This window comes from Eleutherodactylus coqui, chromosome 12 (genome assembly GCF_035609145.1).
Source record: "Eleutherodactylus coqui strain aEleCoq1 chromosome 12, aEleCoq1.hap1, whole genome shotgun sequence".
NCBI classification, from domain to species: Eukaryota; Metazoa; Chordata; class Amphibia; order Anura; family Eleutherodactylidae; genus Eleutherodactylus; species Eleutherodactylus coqui.
In genome coordinates, this window is record NC_089848.1 from 24,237,473 (window position 1) to 24,251,392 (window position 13,920).

Consider the following 13,920-nt stretch of genomic DNA (forward strand, 5'->3'; position numbering starts at 1 on the left):
ATTCATGCGGTTTAACAGCGTGTGCGTGCGACCACGAAAAACGCTCGTGTGAAGGAGCCCTAAAGAAGACAAAAGGTCATGACCACAGCCAGGAATTGGACAGGCCACGTAAAAATCGACAATGAGGAAACTGAAGAGGTTAAAGTTGTCTTTTTCCTCAGATCCAAGATTGACAGCAATAAAGAATCAGAACCAGAAATCAAATGAAGGATTGTGCAAAGCAGGGAATGGCACGGATGTGGGGGAGTAAGGATATTAGCGTTGCTACAAAGGTCCGGATGGTAAATGCAGTCGTGTTCACCATCTCCATAGACGCTTGTGATAGTTGGGACACTCAGTTAGGCAGATAGAAGGACAATTGATGCTTTTGGTGCTGGAGAAGAATGCTGTATACCGAGGACAGCAGTGGTCACCAACAGGATGGTCCGAGAGCGTATCAACCCAACAATATCGCTGGAGGGCAGAATCCCCAAACAGCGGCTCTTATACTTTGGACACATCATGCGAGCCAATTCTCTGGTGCTGGAGAAGAATGCTGTATACCGAGGACGGTAATGGTCACCAACAGGATGGTCCGAGAGCCTATCAACCCAACAATATCGCTGGAGGGCAGAATCCCCAAACAGCGGCTCTTATACTTTGGACACATCATGCGAGCCAATTCTCTGGTGCTGGAGAAGAATGCTGCATACCGAGGACGGTAATAGTCACCAACAGGATGGTCCGAGAGCCTATCAACCCAACAATATCGCTGGAGGGCAGAATCCCCAAACAGCGGCTCTTATACTTTGGACACATCATGCGAGCCAATTCTCTGGTGCTGGAGAAGAATGCTGTATACCGAGGACGGTAATGGTCACCAACAGGATGGTCCGAGAACGTATCAACCCAACAATATCGCTGGAGGGCAGAATCCCCAAACAGCGGCTCTTATACTTTGGACACACCATGCGAGCCAATTCTCTGGTGCTGGAGAAGAATGGTCTATACCGAGGACGGTAATGGTCACCAACAGGATGGTCCGAGAGCCTATCAACCCAACAATATCGCTGGAGGGCAGAATCCCCAAACAGCGGCTCTTATACTTTGGACACATCATGCAAGCCAATTCATTGGAAACAACATTGATACTCGGCACAGTTAGTGGGTGATGAAGAAGACGACGCCAAAGAACACGCTGGCTGGACGCAATCAAGATGGATACAGACATGTACGAGGAAGAACTGAAAGAAGCGGTCAAGGTTAGGAAAGCATGGAGAACAATGATCCATGAGCGACTGAAAGCCAGCCTCAACTAAACAGGAATTCATCATTATCGATGAAAAAACTTTTTTGGGGGTCAAATGATGGCTACTAAGTTTATGTATTTGATCGTTTCTCTATTTTGCACCATAGAAAAATACTTTATTCTTGAAAACATTTCATAATGGGTGTCGCTGCACACACAGACCTAGAACATCTCGCTCATGGAGAGGCTTCGACCTTTTTTCCAGCCATTCTTTAGAAGTTCTTTAGGGTTCATATGCCACGATTTCCTTCTATCCCGGGTCGCCGTTGTCCTATTTCTATGATGACCCTCTATTGTCTGCACATTTTTACATCAGCTCTTAGGGAACAACAGTCCTACAGCCGCCACCAGAGCACAAGGCTGCCGTTCACCATTCTGTCAGTCTATCTCAGAAGCCATTATTACTTAAACGTATCACAATTTTCTGTTTCGAGAGACCTCTATGTTCCCGTCTCAATTTACTATCCATTTGCATGCTATTTCCTATATAATTATCTGCCACAATTTGCTGCCCTAAAACATCTATAACCATTGGACTCATTATCGTCCAAGCATTACTCTCACTGTCTAGTCTCACAAATCCGACGGCCATTATTAACCCTATTTATCTTCATTCTTTACTCTGCCCTTTACTGATGCGCTCCTGGTCAACCGTTCTGCTTCCTTTCATTCTTCATTATTTGGCTGCAATTAGTTTTTCCTATAGTGACCATATGGAATACTGATCCTAACGAACGCGGCATTTGAAAAAATGGAGTAGGCTGTGTAATATAGATGTATAGTAACGCTGTCATTTCTGAAAATCCAACCATAGTAAAGACCGTCACACATGTTCATAGCAAACTAGCACTTAAATGGGACCTATAACCTCTCCTGACTCGTCCGCTTCAGTAGATACTTGTATTCCCTGTAATAGAACAGTTCTGGGGCATCTTTTCTTATAACTCCACATTTGTGTTGTTCCTCTGTTATTTCTTCTAGAAATTCATGAGTAAATTGCCAACTAGGTGTTACCATTTGAAAGGGGGAGGGGGCTTATTCCTACACAGTCTGCTATTGGTCAGTCAGTTCTTACAGTACCAGAATGTGCTGGCACACCCCCAAATGGTAACACCCAGTTGACATTTAACCAGAGTTGTTGCTATATAGGGAATACAGGCATTCATTAGGACAGACATGTCAGGAAAGCTGACAGATCATCTTTAGGCGGCACTGCGGATCAGGGATGTGGAGGTGGGTGTCAGCTGTAAGAAACAGCCGTCAACTGCATTGTATGGAGCGAGATCGACCCACCAATCCCCCTTCATACAAATCCAGAACCTTCATTATGTAAATGTACGTCCTTTAGCATTAAGGGGTTAAAAAAATATATGTACTCCATCAGTGGCAAAGACTTAAAGAGACTCTGTTACCATCTTTTTCCCCCTCTCTGAGGACGACACAAGTGATTACAATAATGTGTCTGCTGTGTGGATCTGTGTAGTAGTTTTGGAGAAACTTGCCTTTTATCAGTGGCAGCACATGCATAGAGGACTATTTAAAGAAGTCCTGGATATTCATGAGCTGCAGGACAGCTACCCACCCTCCAGCCAATGATTGACAGCTGCCTGCTTATTGCTGTGCATAGAGAGATCTGCCAATCGCTGGCTGGAAAGCGTGATGGGCGTGGCTAGCTGCAGCTCATGAATATGCAGGACTACTTCTGTGTGTGGGTGCTACTAATGAAATGCAAGTTTCTCCAAAACTACTGCACAGATCCACACAGCAGCCTTATCCCTGTAATCAGCGTGACCGGCCCTACCTTTTGGAGCTCTCAGAGAGGGCGGCAAAAACATAGTGACAGATTCCCTTTAAATGCATGCTTCCCAATGAAAATGTTTACTGTACACAGCAGACAGAACTGGCTGTTACCACTTCTGCACATGTTGCTACATACACCTAAAGCAGTCATTCGAGATAAAAATACATACGTTATATCATTATTACCATGGTATCCTCCTCCTCCTTTCTGTCCCATCGCAATCAAAGATGATAAACATCCTGCATATGTTCCCCAAGATACATCACTTCATATCAAAGAATCAGATAAGAAATCTGAGAAAAGGTAAGGAGCAAAGCAAGACGGCCAGATCCTTAGGAGAGAACCGGACCTGATCGCTCTGTGTGCAAGGGGAAACGGGTAACCAAATAACAGACCCAATTAGGTATTTGTTTTTTCCTTATTTCCTACAGATCTAGTTAATTAGGGCTATGGCCATCTTTGCAACCAATTCCTTTCTTGCTTCACTGCTTTTAAAATGAGAAGGAAGAGCACAATCTTGGATCTTGTGGGGTTTTTAGGACTAACTACCAGATAAAAAGACAGAGGTTCATCTAGTACAATCTATAACCTCAAGGGGCTCTTACATAAAACGATTATCGTTCGGATTCCCGTGATTCAGCGCGCATCTGAAGGATTGTCATTTAATGTAAATGCATGCACCGACTGAACGACCAACAAGAAGTTATTCACTTCTCATTCGTCGTCCAGAAGACTGAATGACAGGACTGCCTGTTTACGGTGAATGGAGGCGGGCTGAAATAATCCCGGACGCGCCCCCCTGCATTTAATCAGCATTGATCGTTTCTGTGTAAAAGCAACAGGAACGATTAACGCTGGGCGGCTGTCGGCATCCGTTACCTAATAGATCTTCCCGTGTAAAAGCACCCTAACTGTCAAGGAAAGAAGTGAAGAGCACGGAACTCGCCAATAAGGATTAAGAACCGCAAATCCTTTAGTCCATGCTGAACATACAATCAAGGAGAGGAGGTGAAAAACAAGGCAATGCAATTTTGAAACTTGTGTAGTTTTTAGAACCTTCTACAATTCCAACCTATACTCTTACTGGATGACACCAAAGGAAGGCCAAAAACACCCATGAGGTGGAATTAGGAAAATCCCTTTGTGACTCCAAATACTGCAACTTCAGATATGATATCACTTAAGAAAGGCATATAGGCTCCTATTGACCTTGTTCAATGAACCAACCCTTATGACATCTTGCAGCAGAGAGTTCCATAGTTTTATTGCTCTTACAGTAAAGAACCATAGGAGTTCTCTGGGTGTCGACGATATTTTATACATGGGTGCAACTGTGTTAAAACAATAAAAGCAGTCCTACTCGCTCGTTTCCCCTGGCAGTCCAGCGCTGCAGTTTCTGTGGTCCTGCCAGTCTTTGCTTATGAATAGCTATCATCTAACCACTGCAACCAATCAGAGGCTGCAGCGGATATGTAAGGTTCTCCTGGCATCTTGGCTCCCAGCATCTGAGCTGTAATGCCAGGAGAAAGGCATGTGACCACCACAGCCTGTGACTTACTGCGTTGTTCAGGTGGTAGCCTTCTTAGGCAAAGACCAGGAGAAGCATGGGAACTTCAGCCCTGAATAGTCAGGGGGAACTAATAGGCGAGGACGGTTGCTTTTATTGCTTTGACGTAGTTAGGGTGGTTTTACACCTGCGTTGGGGTATAGACATTAAAAGGTCAGAAGGGTTGTTGATCTCAAATGTTGATCCAGGGATTATTCTGGCCGCCATTATGGAGTCTGGAAGGAATTTTCCCCCCAGAATGATTAAACTGTAAATTGGCTTCTGTCTCACTGGGATTTTTTTGCCTTCCTCTGGATCAACAAAGAGGAAAGGAAACGGGCTGAACTAGATGGACATTTGTCTGTTTTCAGCCTAGCATACTATGTTACTGTTTTCTCTAAAAGTAGAAGATAGCCCCTTGACATGGTTATATGCCTAGGTGTGTTGTACTTGTGCCCTCACGGACTACCTGGTATCGGTTATGTCACTCAGTATTTGCTATTAAATTATCTGGCATTGTGATATTTTTTATTGTGATCATAAAACAAACAGCAGGGATCGTTCACAACAGCGATGAGCAGAAAGGACTTACTTCTTTCTGGTAAACAAGTCCGGCTTCAAACATCTTCACAAACAAATATTGGGTCCATTTATAATACTCCGGAGCACAAGTGCGGATTTCCTAGACAGATGAAAAAGAGGTAATAAATAACTTACAAAGAGCACGCAGCACATCTGTATATGGCCTCCTGCAGACGGCCGGGTCGGATCCTGCTGCAAGAATTCTCGCAGCGGGATGTGAGCTGTGCCCCTGCAGTGACCCGCGGCTCACCTCCTCCTGATGTCTTGCTCTGCTATGTGGCGGCTGCTCACCAAGCAGGCACATGCGGAGAGCAGAGTCGGCGTGTCAGCTGTGACGTTTCTGTGTGGGCCTCTGCGAGGGTCGCACAGAAATAGGACATGCCGCAACTTGTTTACCGTGTGAGTTTTCACGACGTCAAATTGCGGCGGTCTGCATAGGATTGCATTATCTAATGCAATGCTATGGCAGCGTGCACGGGCGGAAATTCTGTGGGAAATCCCGCCGCGGAATTCCGCCTGTGTACAGGGAGCCTATCGCTGCTAGATTTCATTACACAGAATTTACAACTCTAATGACAAGTATATGGGTCATTCCGTGTCAGTTCAACCAACGCTCCCAGTCGACCATCTCAGATTTCAATGAAACTTTGCACAAAGATAGACCCTGACCCTAAACTAAGATAGACAGAATATTAGGCTTCAAAGTGCTTTGGTTCACGAGCTACAGGTCTTAATCTAGGGGGTTGTCATGTGATTACAGCGCGCAACCTGAAAAAAGTGGCGATTTCAATCCATTGCCAAGCCAGTTCCAATGACTCTAGAGCAATGAAACTTCACACACTAGGAGAACTTTTGGTGCTGAATCCAGCTAAGCTACTCAGACTGCCACTCTTGTCATCATTCTGCCACCATTGCATGTCAAAGTAGCTGAAAAATTCTATCGTGCAAAATAAAACTCATATTTTAAGCAGTAATAACTCATAATCAATGCAGTCCAACTCAGCTATGAATTTATCAATGTGTACTCCATAGAAATGTTTCTCATTATTCACATTATGGACCCCAAAGGATGCATAGCTCTTAAGATACAATGAGTCAAAAATGGCAAAAAACACTTTTTTGCAAATTTTTCCCTTTTTCAAAGGCGAAAACCGGAATGTACTCCATTTTTATTTTTTTTCATTTTTGTTCTATTTGGAAGAGAATTTTTTGCTCTACAAGATTCGATGTTTTTCATTTTGTTCCCAGACCTTCTAGATGGGAAAATATCAATGCCTGTGAAGGTCCTATGCACTCACGGAGGTCAAATAATAAAATAAGTGTAAGTTTTGCATGGATGTATAATTAGTTTAGAAATCATGAGAAGGTAAATTATTTTTGGAATGAGACAACTTTTTGTGCTCAAGAAACCTATGTGATCAAAAATTGCATGGCGAGTTCAGGTGAGCCACAAGCTTTGGCCTAAGATGGTCAGAATATCATTGTGTTGCATAATGATTGTGGTATATTACAGTGATCACTGGGCTTATTTAGCACTCTATCCATATTGGATACTAAGATTATCTAAGGCTAGCATTTGTGTAATAAATAACTAGTTATGTGATCAAAAATTGCATGGCGAGTTCAGAACTAGTTATTTATTACACAAATGCTAGCCTTAGATAATCTTAGTATCCAATATGGATAGAGTGCTAAATAAGCCCAGTGATCACTGTAATATACCACAATCATTATGCAACACAATGATATTCTGACCATCTTAGGCCAAAGCTTGTGGCTCACCTGAACTCGCCAGGCAATTTTTGATCACATACGTTTCTTGAGCACAAAAAGTTGTCTCATTCCAAAAATAATTTACCTTCTCATGATTTCTAAACTAATTATACATCCATGCAAAACTTACACTTATTTTATTATTTGACCTCCGTGAGTGCATAGGACCTTCACAGGCATTGATATTTTCCCATCTAGAAGGTCTGGGAACAAAATGAAAAACATCGAATCTTGTAGAGCAAAAAATTCTCTTCCAAATAGAACAAAAATAAAAAAAAAATAAAAATGGAGTACATTCCGGTTTTTGCCTTTGAAAAAGGGAAAAATTTGCAAAAAAGTGTTTTTTGCCATTTTTGACTCATTGTATCTTAAGAGCTATGCATCCTTTTGGGTCCGTAATGTGAATAATGAGAAACATTTCTATGGAGTACACATTGATAAATTCATAGCTGAGTTGGATTGCATTGATTATGAGTTATTACTGCTTAAAATATGAGTTTTATTTTGCGCGATAGAATTTTTCAGCTACTTTGACATGCAATGGTGGCAGAATGATGACAAGAGTGGCAGTCTGAAGAGCTTAGCTGGATTCAGCACCAAATGTTCTCCTAGTGTGTGAAGTTTCATTGCTCTAGAGTCATTGGAACTGGCTTGGCAATGGATTGAAATCGTCCCTTTTTTCAGGTTGCGCGCTGTAATCACATGACAACCCCCTAGAGTAAGACCTGTAGCTCGTGAACCAAAGCACTTTGCAGCCTAATATTCTGTCTATCTTAGTTTAGGGTCAGGGTCTATCTTTGTGCAAAGTTTCATTGAAATCTGAGATGGTCGACTGGGAGCGTTGGTTGAACTGACACGGAATGACCCATATAGAAGTTTTGAATCGCCCTCTTCAGTCAAGTTGTTGAAGACCAGTCACACAGAGGCGTAGCTAAAGGCTCCTAAACCCGGATGCAAAAGTTCACAATCGGGGCCTCCTACAACTTTCCTCTGCATCGGTCGGTCGGGGCATTGCTACAATCTTAGAAAATTAGGCAAAGGTTAAATATAGAGGGTCGCAATACAAAATCTGCAAGATGGCCCCCCCAGCGGTCCATGTGCCATTTATAATATTGGTGTTTTCTTATATGATAGACGACCCCCTGAGGCTCCGGCTGCTACCTCTGCACCCCCTATAGTTACGCCCCTGCAGTCACCTGGAATAAACCTATTTGCACAAAGACGACTTAGATGAGATCTCACCAGCACCCACCACCACTACTCCAAAAAAATGTAATAAAAAAACTCAAAGATTTTGTCCATAATTAGAAAAATATGGAAGCTTTCTTCCAAAATAGCACCACATCTGTCCACAGACTGTGTGAGGTATTGCAGCTCAGTAGCATTCACTTCAATAGAGCTGAGATGCAAACATGTTTTCCTAGTGTACTTGAGAGTGCTCCAGCATGCTGATAGTAGGTTCACTCCATGTGATTATATACTGCAGACCAGTGGTGGGGTTTAATCACATCACTGGATCATTCTCAGGTACAGGTGCTGTGACAGGGTTTTAAATGGGATCCATGTATGCCTGACTGGACCGGCTATTCCCTCGGCCTCTAGAAGTTGGCTTCCTCTTCCCCTCATGCTTGTTTTCCGAAATCTGTACAACACATTGAAACAGAAGTGTACCCATCATGCATTATTTGGTTGCAGCACCGACTAGAAGTATACTAGAGAAGAAGCTGGGCAGAACGACTGCTGCTTCCTCAGTTGTCTTTAGGTCGGCTGTCCACGGGCGTAGTGTTTTCCCACAGCGGATTTCTGCCGCAGGATAACGCTAAAGTCACCGCGATTTTCCACGATGAACCTATCATTAATGATAGGTTCATCGCGGAAAATCGTGGCATGCCGCGATTTTTATATGCAAGCGGAAAATCACTGCGATTTTGCGCTCGTGTACATCAGGCTGTGCTTTCCATAGTTATTCTATGGAAAGCGTTCATTGCGTTACCCGCGTGCGGATTATGGCAGCGGATAACGCAATGGAATATCACCCATGGACAGGAGGGCTTAGAGGAAAAATTCACCTTAGTTATTTCTGCTTCAGGGAAGGTTGACTAATGGGTAATATGGCCACCATTACAGCTCCAGTAGGGGATGACCCAGTTTCACTTGAGTTCTGAGTTGCAAATTTGCCTAGTCATGTGCAAAGTTTAACTTGACACTTAATGCATTAAAGAGACAGTCACCATCTTTTCTTCAGCCCTCACTGAGAGTGCCATAAGCAGTGCCTGCCACACTGATATGTTTGCTTTTTGTATCTCTGCAGTAGTTTTGGAGAAACTTACATTTCATTAGTGGCATCCAGACACAGAAGTAGTCCTGGATATTCATGAGCTGCAGGTTAGCCACAGCCACCTTGCCACTGATTGGCCACTCTCCATGCACAGTAATAGGCAGGCAGCAGTCAATCATTGGCTGAAAGGCGGGGTAGGTGGGACTGTCTTGCAGCTCATGAATATCCAGGACTACTTTAAGTAGTCCTCTATGCATGTGCTGCCACTGATAACAGGCAAGTTTCTCCAAAACTACTGCACAGATCCACACAGCAGACATATCACTAATCAGTGTGACTATCACTACCTTGTGCTGCCCTCAGAGAGGGGTGCAAAACAGATGGTGACAGAGTTGTTAAATACACAGTTGCGGTCAACTTTAAATTGACACTTAACAGAACAAAAGTTGGTAAGTCAATCTAAAGTTTGCTGCAACTGTGCCTTTAACCCATTATGTGTTAAACTTTGCTACGTCTGTACCACAATATGACCAAACTTAATGGCCAGGGCTCTAGGAAAGCTGTTTGAGATTTTCCAGATACAGATATGCGGTAAGAGATGACTGGATACAATAATTTTATAACTCGAGGACATTTTAACGGGAAATGCTCTAACGAAGAACCTAAAAGAAAAGTCCAACAATCACTGAGAAAAAGGAATCAATTCTGATTTGTAGTTTTGAGAGGAGGCCGTACTGGGACCCCAAAGTCATCCGCTGTTTGACAGAGCAGAATGAGCCTGCTGGGTTTGCGTTAGCTTTGAATGCATCTGAAGAGGCTGGGGAATGTGACAGATGGAAAAGCCAATGCTTCATCACACTGTCAGCGTCCCCATGAGCAGGACTGAAGTGAAGCAATACTCTAGGGGACTTCACAACTTCTGCTGGTGGGAACCGGACTGTGATACAATGCTACAACCTGTAATTACAGCTACAATACAGACACATCATACACAAAGATTTCCAAAACTCTAAAGCTCAGAATCTAAATGTGCTCCTCCTAATTCCTCCGCACAACAATAAGGAACAAAGAATATTACTTCCTCTTCTCACTGGAAAAGCGATGATATATTTGTGGAACATAATTGTAGCTAAGATGACTGCTGGATCTTAAAGGAATCCTCCAGACAGAGACTAAACAGAAGATAAATCCGTCCATATGTTATACTTACCTGCTATAATCCTACTCTGACTGGCAGATCCCAGACATTTCCTACATGCTAAAGCTTACTACTCTATGCTTATGCCCCGAAGGCCGATGACAAGTGCCGCTCAGGGGGAAACAACAGAGAAGGCTGCAGCAGAGATCTGGGAGCTCAGAAATGGCGCAGAACAGGAAAGTATAATATTTGGAGAGGAAAGGAAGCCGTAACTCAAGGACAAGGCTGGATATGCCATCGCTTTATAATCGGTAGGGTTCCCCGGAGGTCAGACCACCACTAGTCATAAAGTGATTATCTATATATATAAAATTGAATGTATGCGTGTCTGTCTGTCTGCGTGTCTGTCTGCGTGTCTGTCTGTTTGTCCTTTATGCGCTACTACACCATTCATCCGATCGCCATGAAACTTTGGGAAGTTGTTGAGTACACTCCTGGGAAGATTATAGGCATAGTACATTTATGCTACGATAAATGGCGCGCGTGCGAGCGTCGTCGACAGTTACGACCCCCCCACGTAGATCGTTCGATTTCCATCATTGCCACTAATTCTCTGACTTCCCGATGTTGTAGAAACATGAAATTTGGCACGAGCATTGATTATGACATAATTAGGTAAAGATAATGGGTCCCAACTCAATTATTCAATTCTAAGCACAAAAGAATTAGCGTCCAAATTTTACGTACGGAATCTAATTTTCTCGCTTCCCAATGTCATAGAAACGTGAAATTTGGCAAGAGCATTGATTATGTCATAAATAGGAAAACTTAATAGGTCCCAACTCAATTATTCAATTCTAAGCGCAAAAGAATTAGCGTCCAAATTTTACGTACGGAATCTAATTTTCTCGCTTCCCAATATCATAGAAACTTGAAATTTGGCACGAGCATTGATTATGACATAAATAGGAAAAGTTAATGGGTCCCAACTCAATTATTCAATTCTAAGCGCAAAAGAATTAGCGTCCAAATTTTACGTACGGAATCTAATTTTCTCGCTTCCCAATGTCATAGAAACGTGAAATTTGGCACGAGCATTGATTATGTCATAAATAGGAAAAACTAATGGGTCCCAACTCCATTATTCAATTCTATGCGCAAAAGAGTTAGCGTCCAAATTTTGCGGACGGAATGTAATTTTCTCACATAGAAACTTGAAATTTGGCACGGGCATTGAATATGTCACAAATAGAAAACGCTAATGGGTCCCAACTCGATTATTCAATTCTATGCGCCAAAGAATTAGCGTCCAAATTTTACGTATGGAATCTAATTCGCTTCCCAATGTCATAGAAACTTGAAATTTGGCACGGGCATTGATTATGTCATAAATAGGAAAAGTTAATGGGAAGTTGTTGAGTACACTCCGGGGAGGATTATAGGCATGGTACAACTATCCTACGATAGGTGGCGCGCGTGCGAGCGAGCATCGTCGACAGTTATGCCCCCCAGACAAAGATCGTTTGATTTCCATCTCAAGCACAAAAGCAAAAAGCATTACGAGCAACGGGATGAGTGTTCAACTACAAAATGATGCATCCGCCGAACGTTTCGCAAGACAATTCCTGGATATTGAGAATGCTGAGGTAAAATAAAAGCTGTGCTGTGATTGGTTGCTATATATTATACCGCTGAGGTAAAATGAATGCTGCGCTGTGATTCGTTGCTATTTTTTATATTGCTGAGGCAGAATAAAAGTTGCGCTGTGATTGGTTGTTATTTCTCTTACTGCTGACGTAACATGAAAGCTGCACTGTGATTGGGTGTTATGTATTATAAAGCTGAGGTAACATGAAAGCTGCGCTGTGATTGGTTGTTATATATTATACCACTGAGGTAACCTAAAAAAGCTGCGCTGTGATTGGTCGTTATCTAGATATATAAAAACGAATGTATGTCTGTCTGTCTTCGCAGCAACGCGCGACGGGTAAGCTAGTCTATATATATAAAATTGAATGTATGCGTGTCTGTCTGCGTGTCTGTCTGTTTGTCCTTTATGCGCTACTACACCATTCATCCGATCGCCATGAAACTTTGGGAAGTTGTTGAGTACACTCCTGGGAAGATTATAGGCATAGTACAACTATCCTACGATAAATGGCGCGCGTGCGAGCGTCATCGACAGTTACGACCCCCCCACGTAGATCGTTCGATTTCCATCATTACCACTAATTCTCTCACTTCCCGATGTTGTAGAAACATGAAATTTGGCACGAGCATTGATTATGTCATAAATAGGAAAAGCTAATGGGTCCCAACTCGATTATTCAATTATAGCGCAAAAGAACTAGCGTTCAAATTTTACGTACGGAATCTAATTCTCTCACTTTCCAATGTCATAGAAACTCAAAATTTGGCACGAGCATTAATTTTGTCATAAATAGGAAAAGTTAACAGGTCCCAACTCGATTATTTAATTCTAAGAGCCAAATAATTAGCGTCCAAATTTTACGTACGGAATCTAATTTTCTCGCTTCCCAATATCATAGAAACTTGAAATTTGGCACGAGCATTGATTATGACATAAATAGGAAAAGTTAATGGGTCCTAACTCGATTATTCAATTCTAAGCGCAAAAGAATTAGCGTTCAAATTTTTATGTACGGAATCTAATTTTCTCACTTCCCAATGTCATAGAAACTTGAAATTTGGCACGAGCATTGATTATGTCATAAATAGGAAAAGTTAATGGGTCCCAACTCGATTATTCAATTCTAAGCGCAAAATAATTAGCGTCCAAATTTTACATACGGAATCTAATTCTCTCACTTTCTGATGTCATCTATATATATAAAAAGGAATGTATGTCTGTCTGTCTGTCCTTTTGGCGCTACTACACCATTCATCTAATCACCATGAGACTTTGGGAAGTTGTTGAGTACACTCCTGGGAAGATTACTGGCATAGTACAACTATCCTATGATAAATGGCGTGCGTGCGAGCATCGTCGACAGTTATGCCCCCCAGACGTAGATCATTTGATTTCTATCTCAAGCACAAAAGCAAAAGCCATAACGAGCAAGCGTGTTCAACTACAAAATGATGCATCCGCCGAACGTTTCGCAAGACAATTGTTGGATACCGAGAAGGCTTATGTAAAATGAAAGCTGTGCTGTGTTTTGTTGCAATTTCTTATACTGCTGAGGTAAAATGAAAGCTGTGCTCTGATTGGTTGCTATTTCTTATACCGCTGAGGTAACATGAAAGCTGTGCTGTGATAGGTTGCTATATATTATACCGCTGAGGTAACATGAAAGCTGTGCTGTGATTGGTTGCTATATATTATACTGCTGAGGTAACATGAAAGCTGCTGTGCTGTGATTGGTTGTTATATATTATACCGCTGAGGTAACTTGAAAGCTGCGCTGTGATTGGTTGTTATCTAGATATATAAAAACGAATGTATGTCTGTCTACGCAGCAACGCGCGACGGGTACGCTAGTACTTTATAAAA

The 13,920-nt window shown here is 42.4% G+C and overlaps 1 protein-coding gene across 5 annotated transcripts in view; it reads right to left on the reverse strand.

Moving 5' to 3' along the window:
• Nucleotides 1–13,920, reverse strand: part of LARS2 (leucyl-tRNA synthetase 2, mitochondrial) — a 182,194-nt gene that overhangs the window by 101,549 nt on the left and 66,725 nt on the right. For all 5 annotated transcript variants that reach the window (XM_066584753.1, XM_066584757.1, XM_066584754.1 and 2 more), the window contains one exon: nucleotides 5,228–5,317. In XM_066584753.1, coding sequence (XP_066440850.1) covers nucleotides 5,228–5,317 — 90 coding nt within the window. The remainder of the gene's footprint in view (nucleotides 1–5,227; nucleotides 5,318–13,920) is intronic.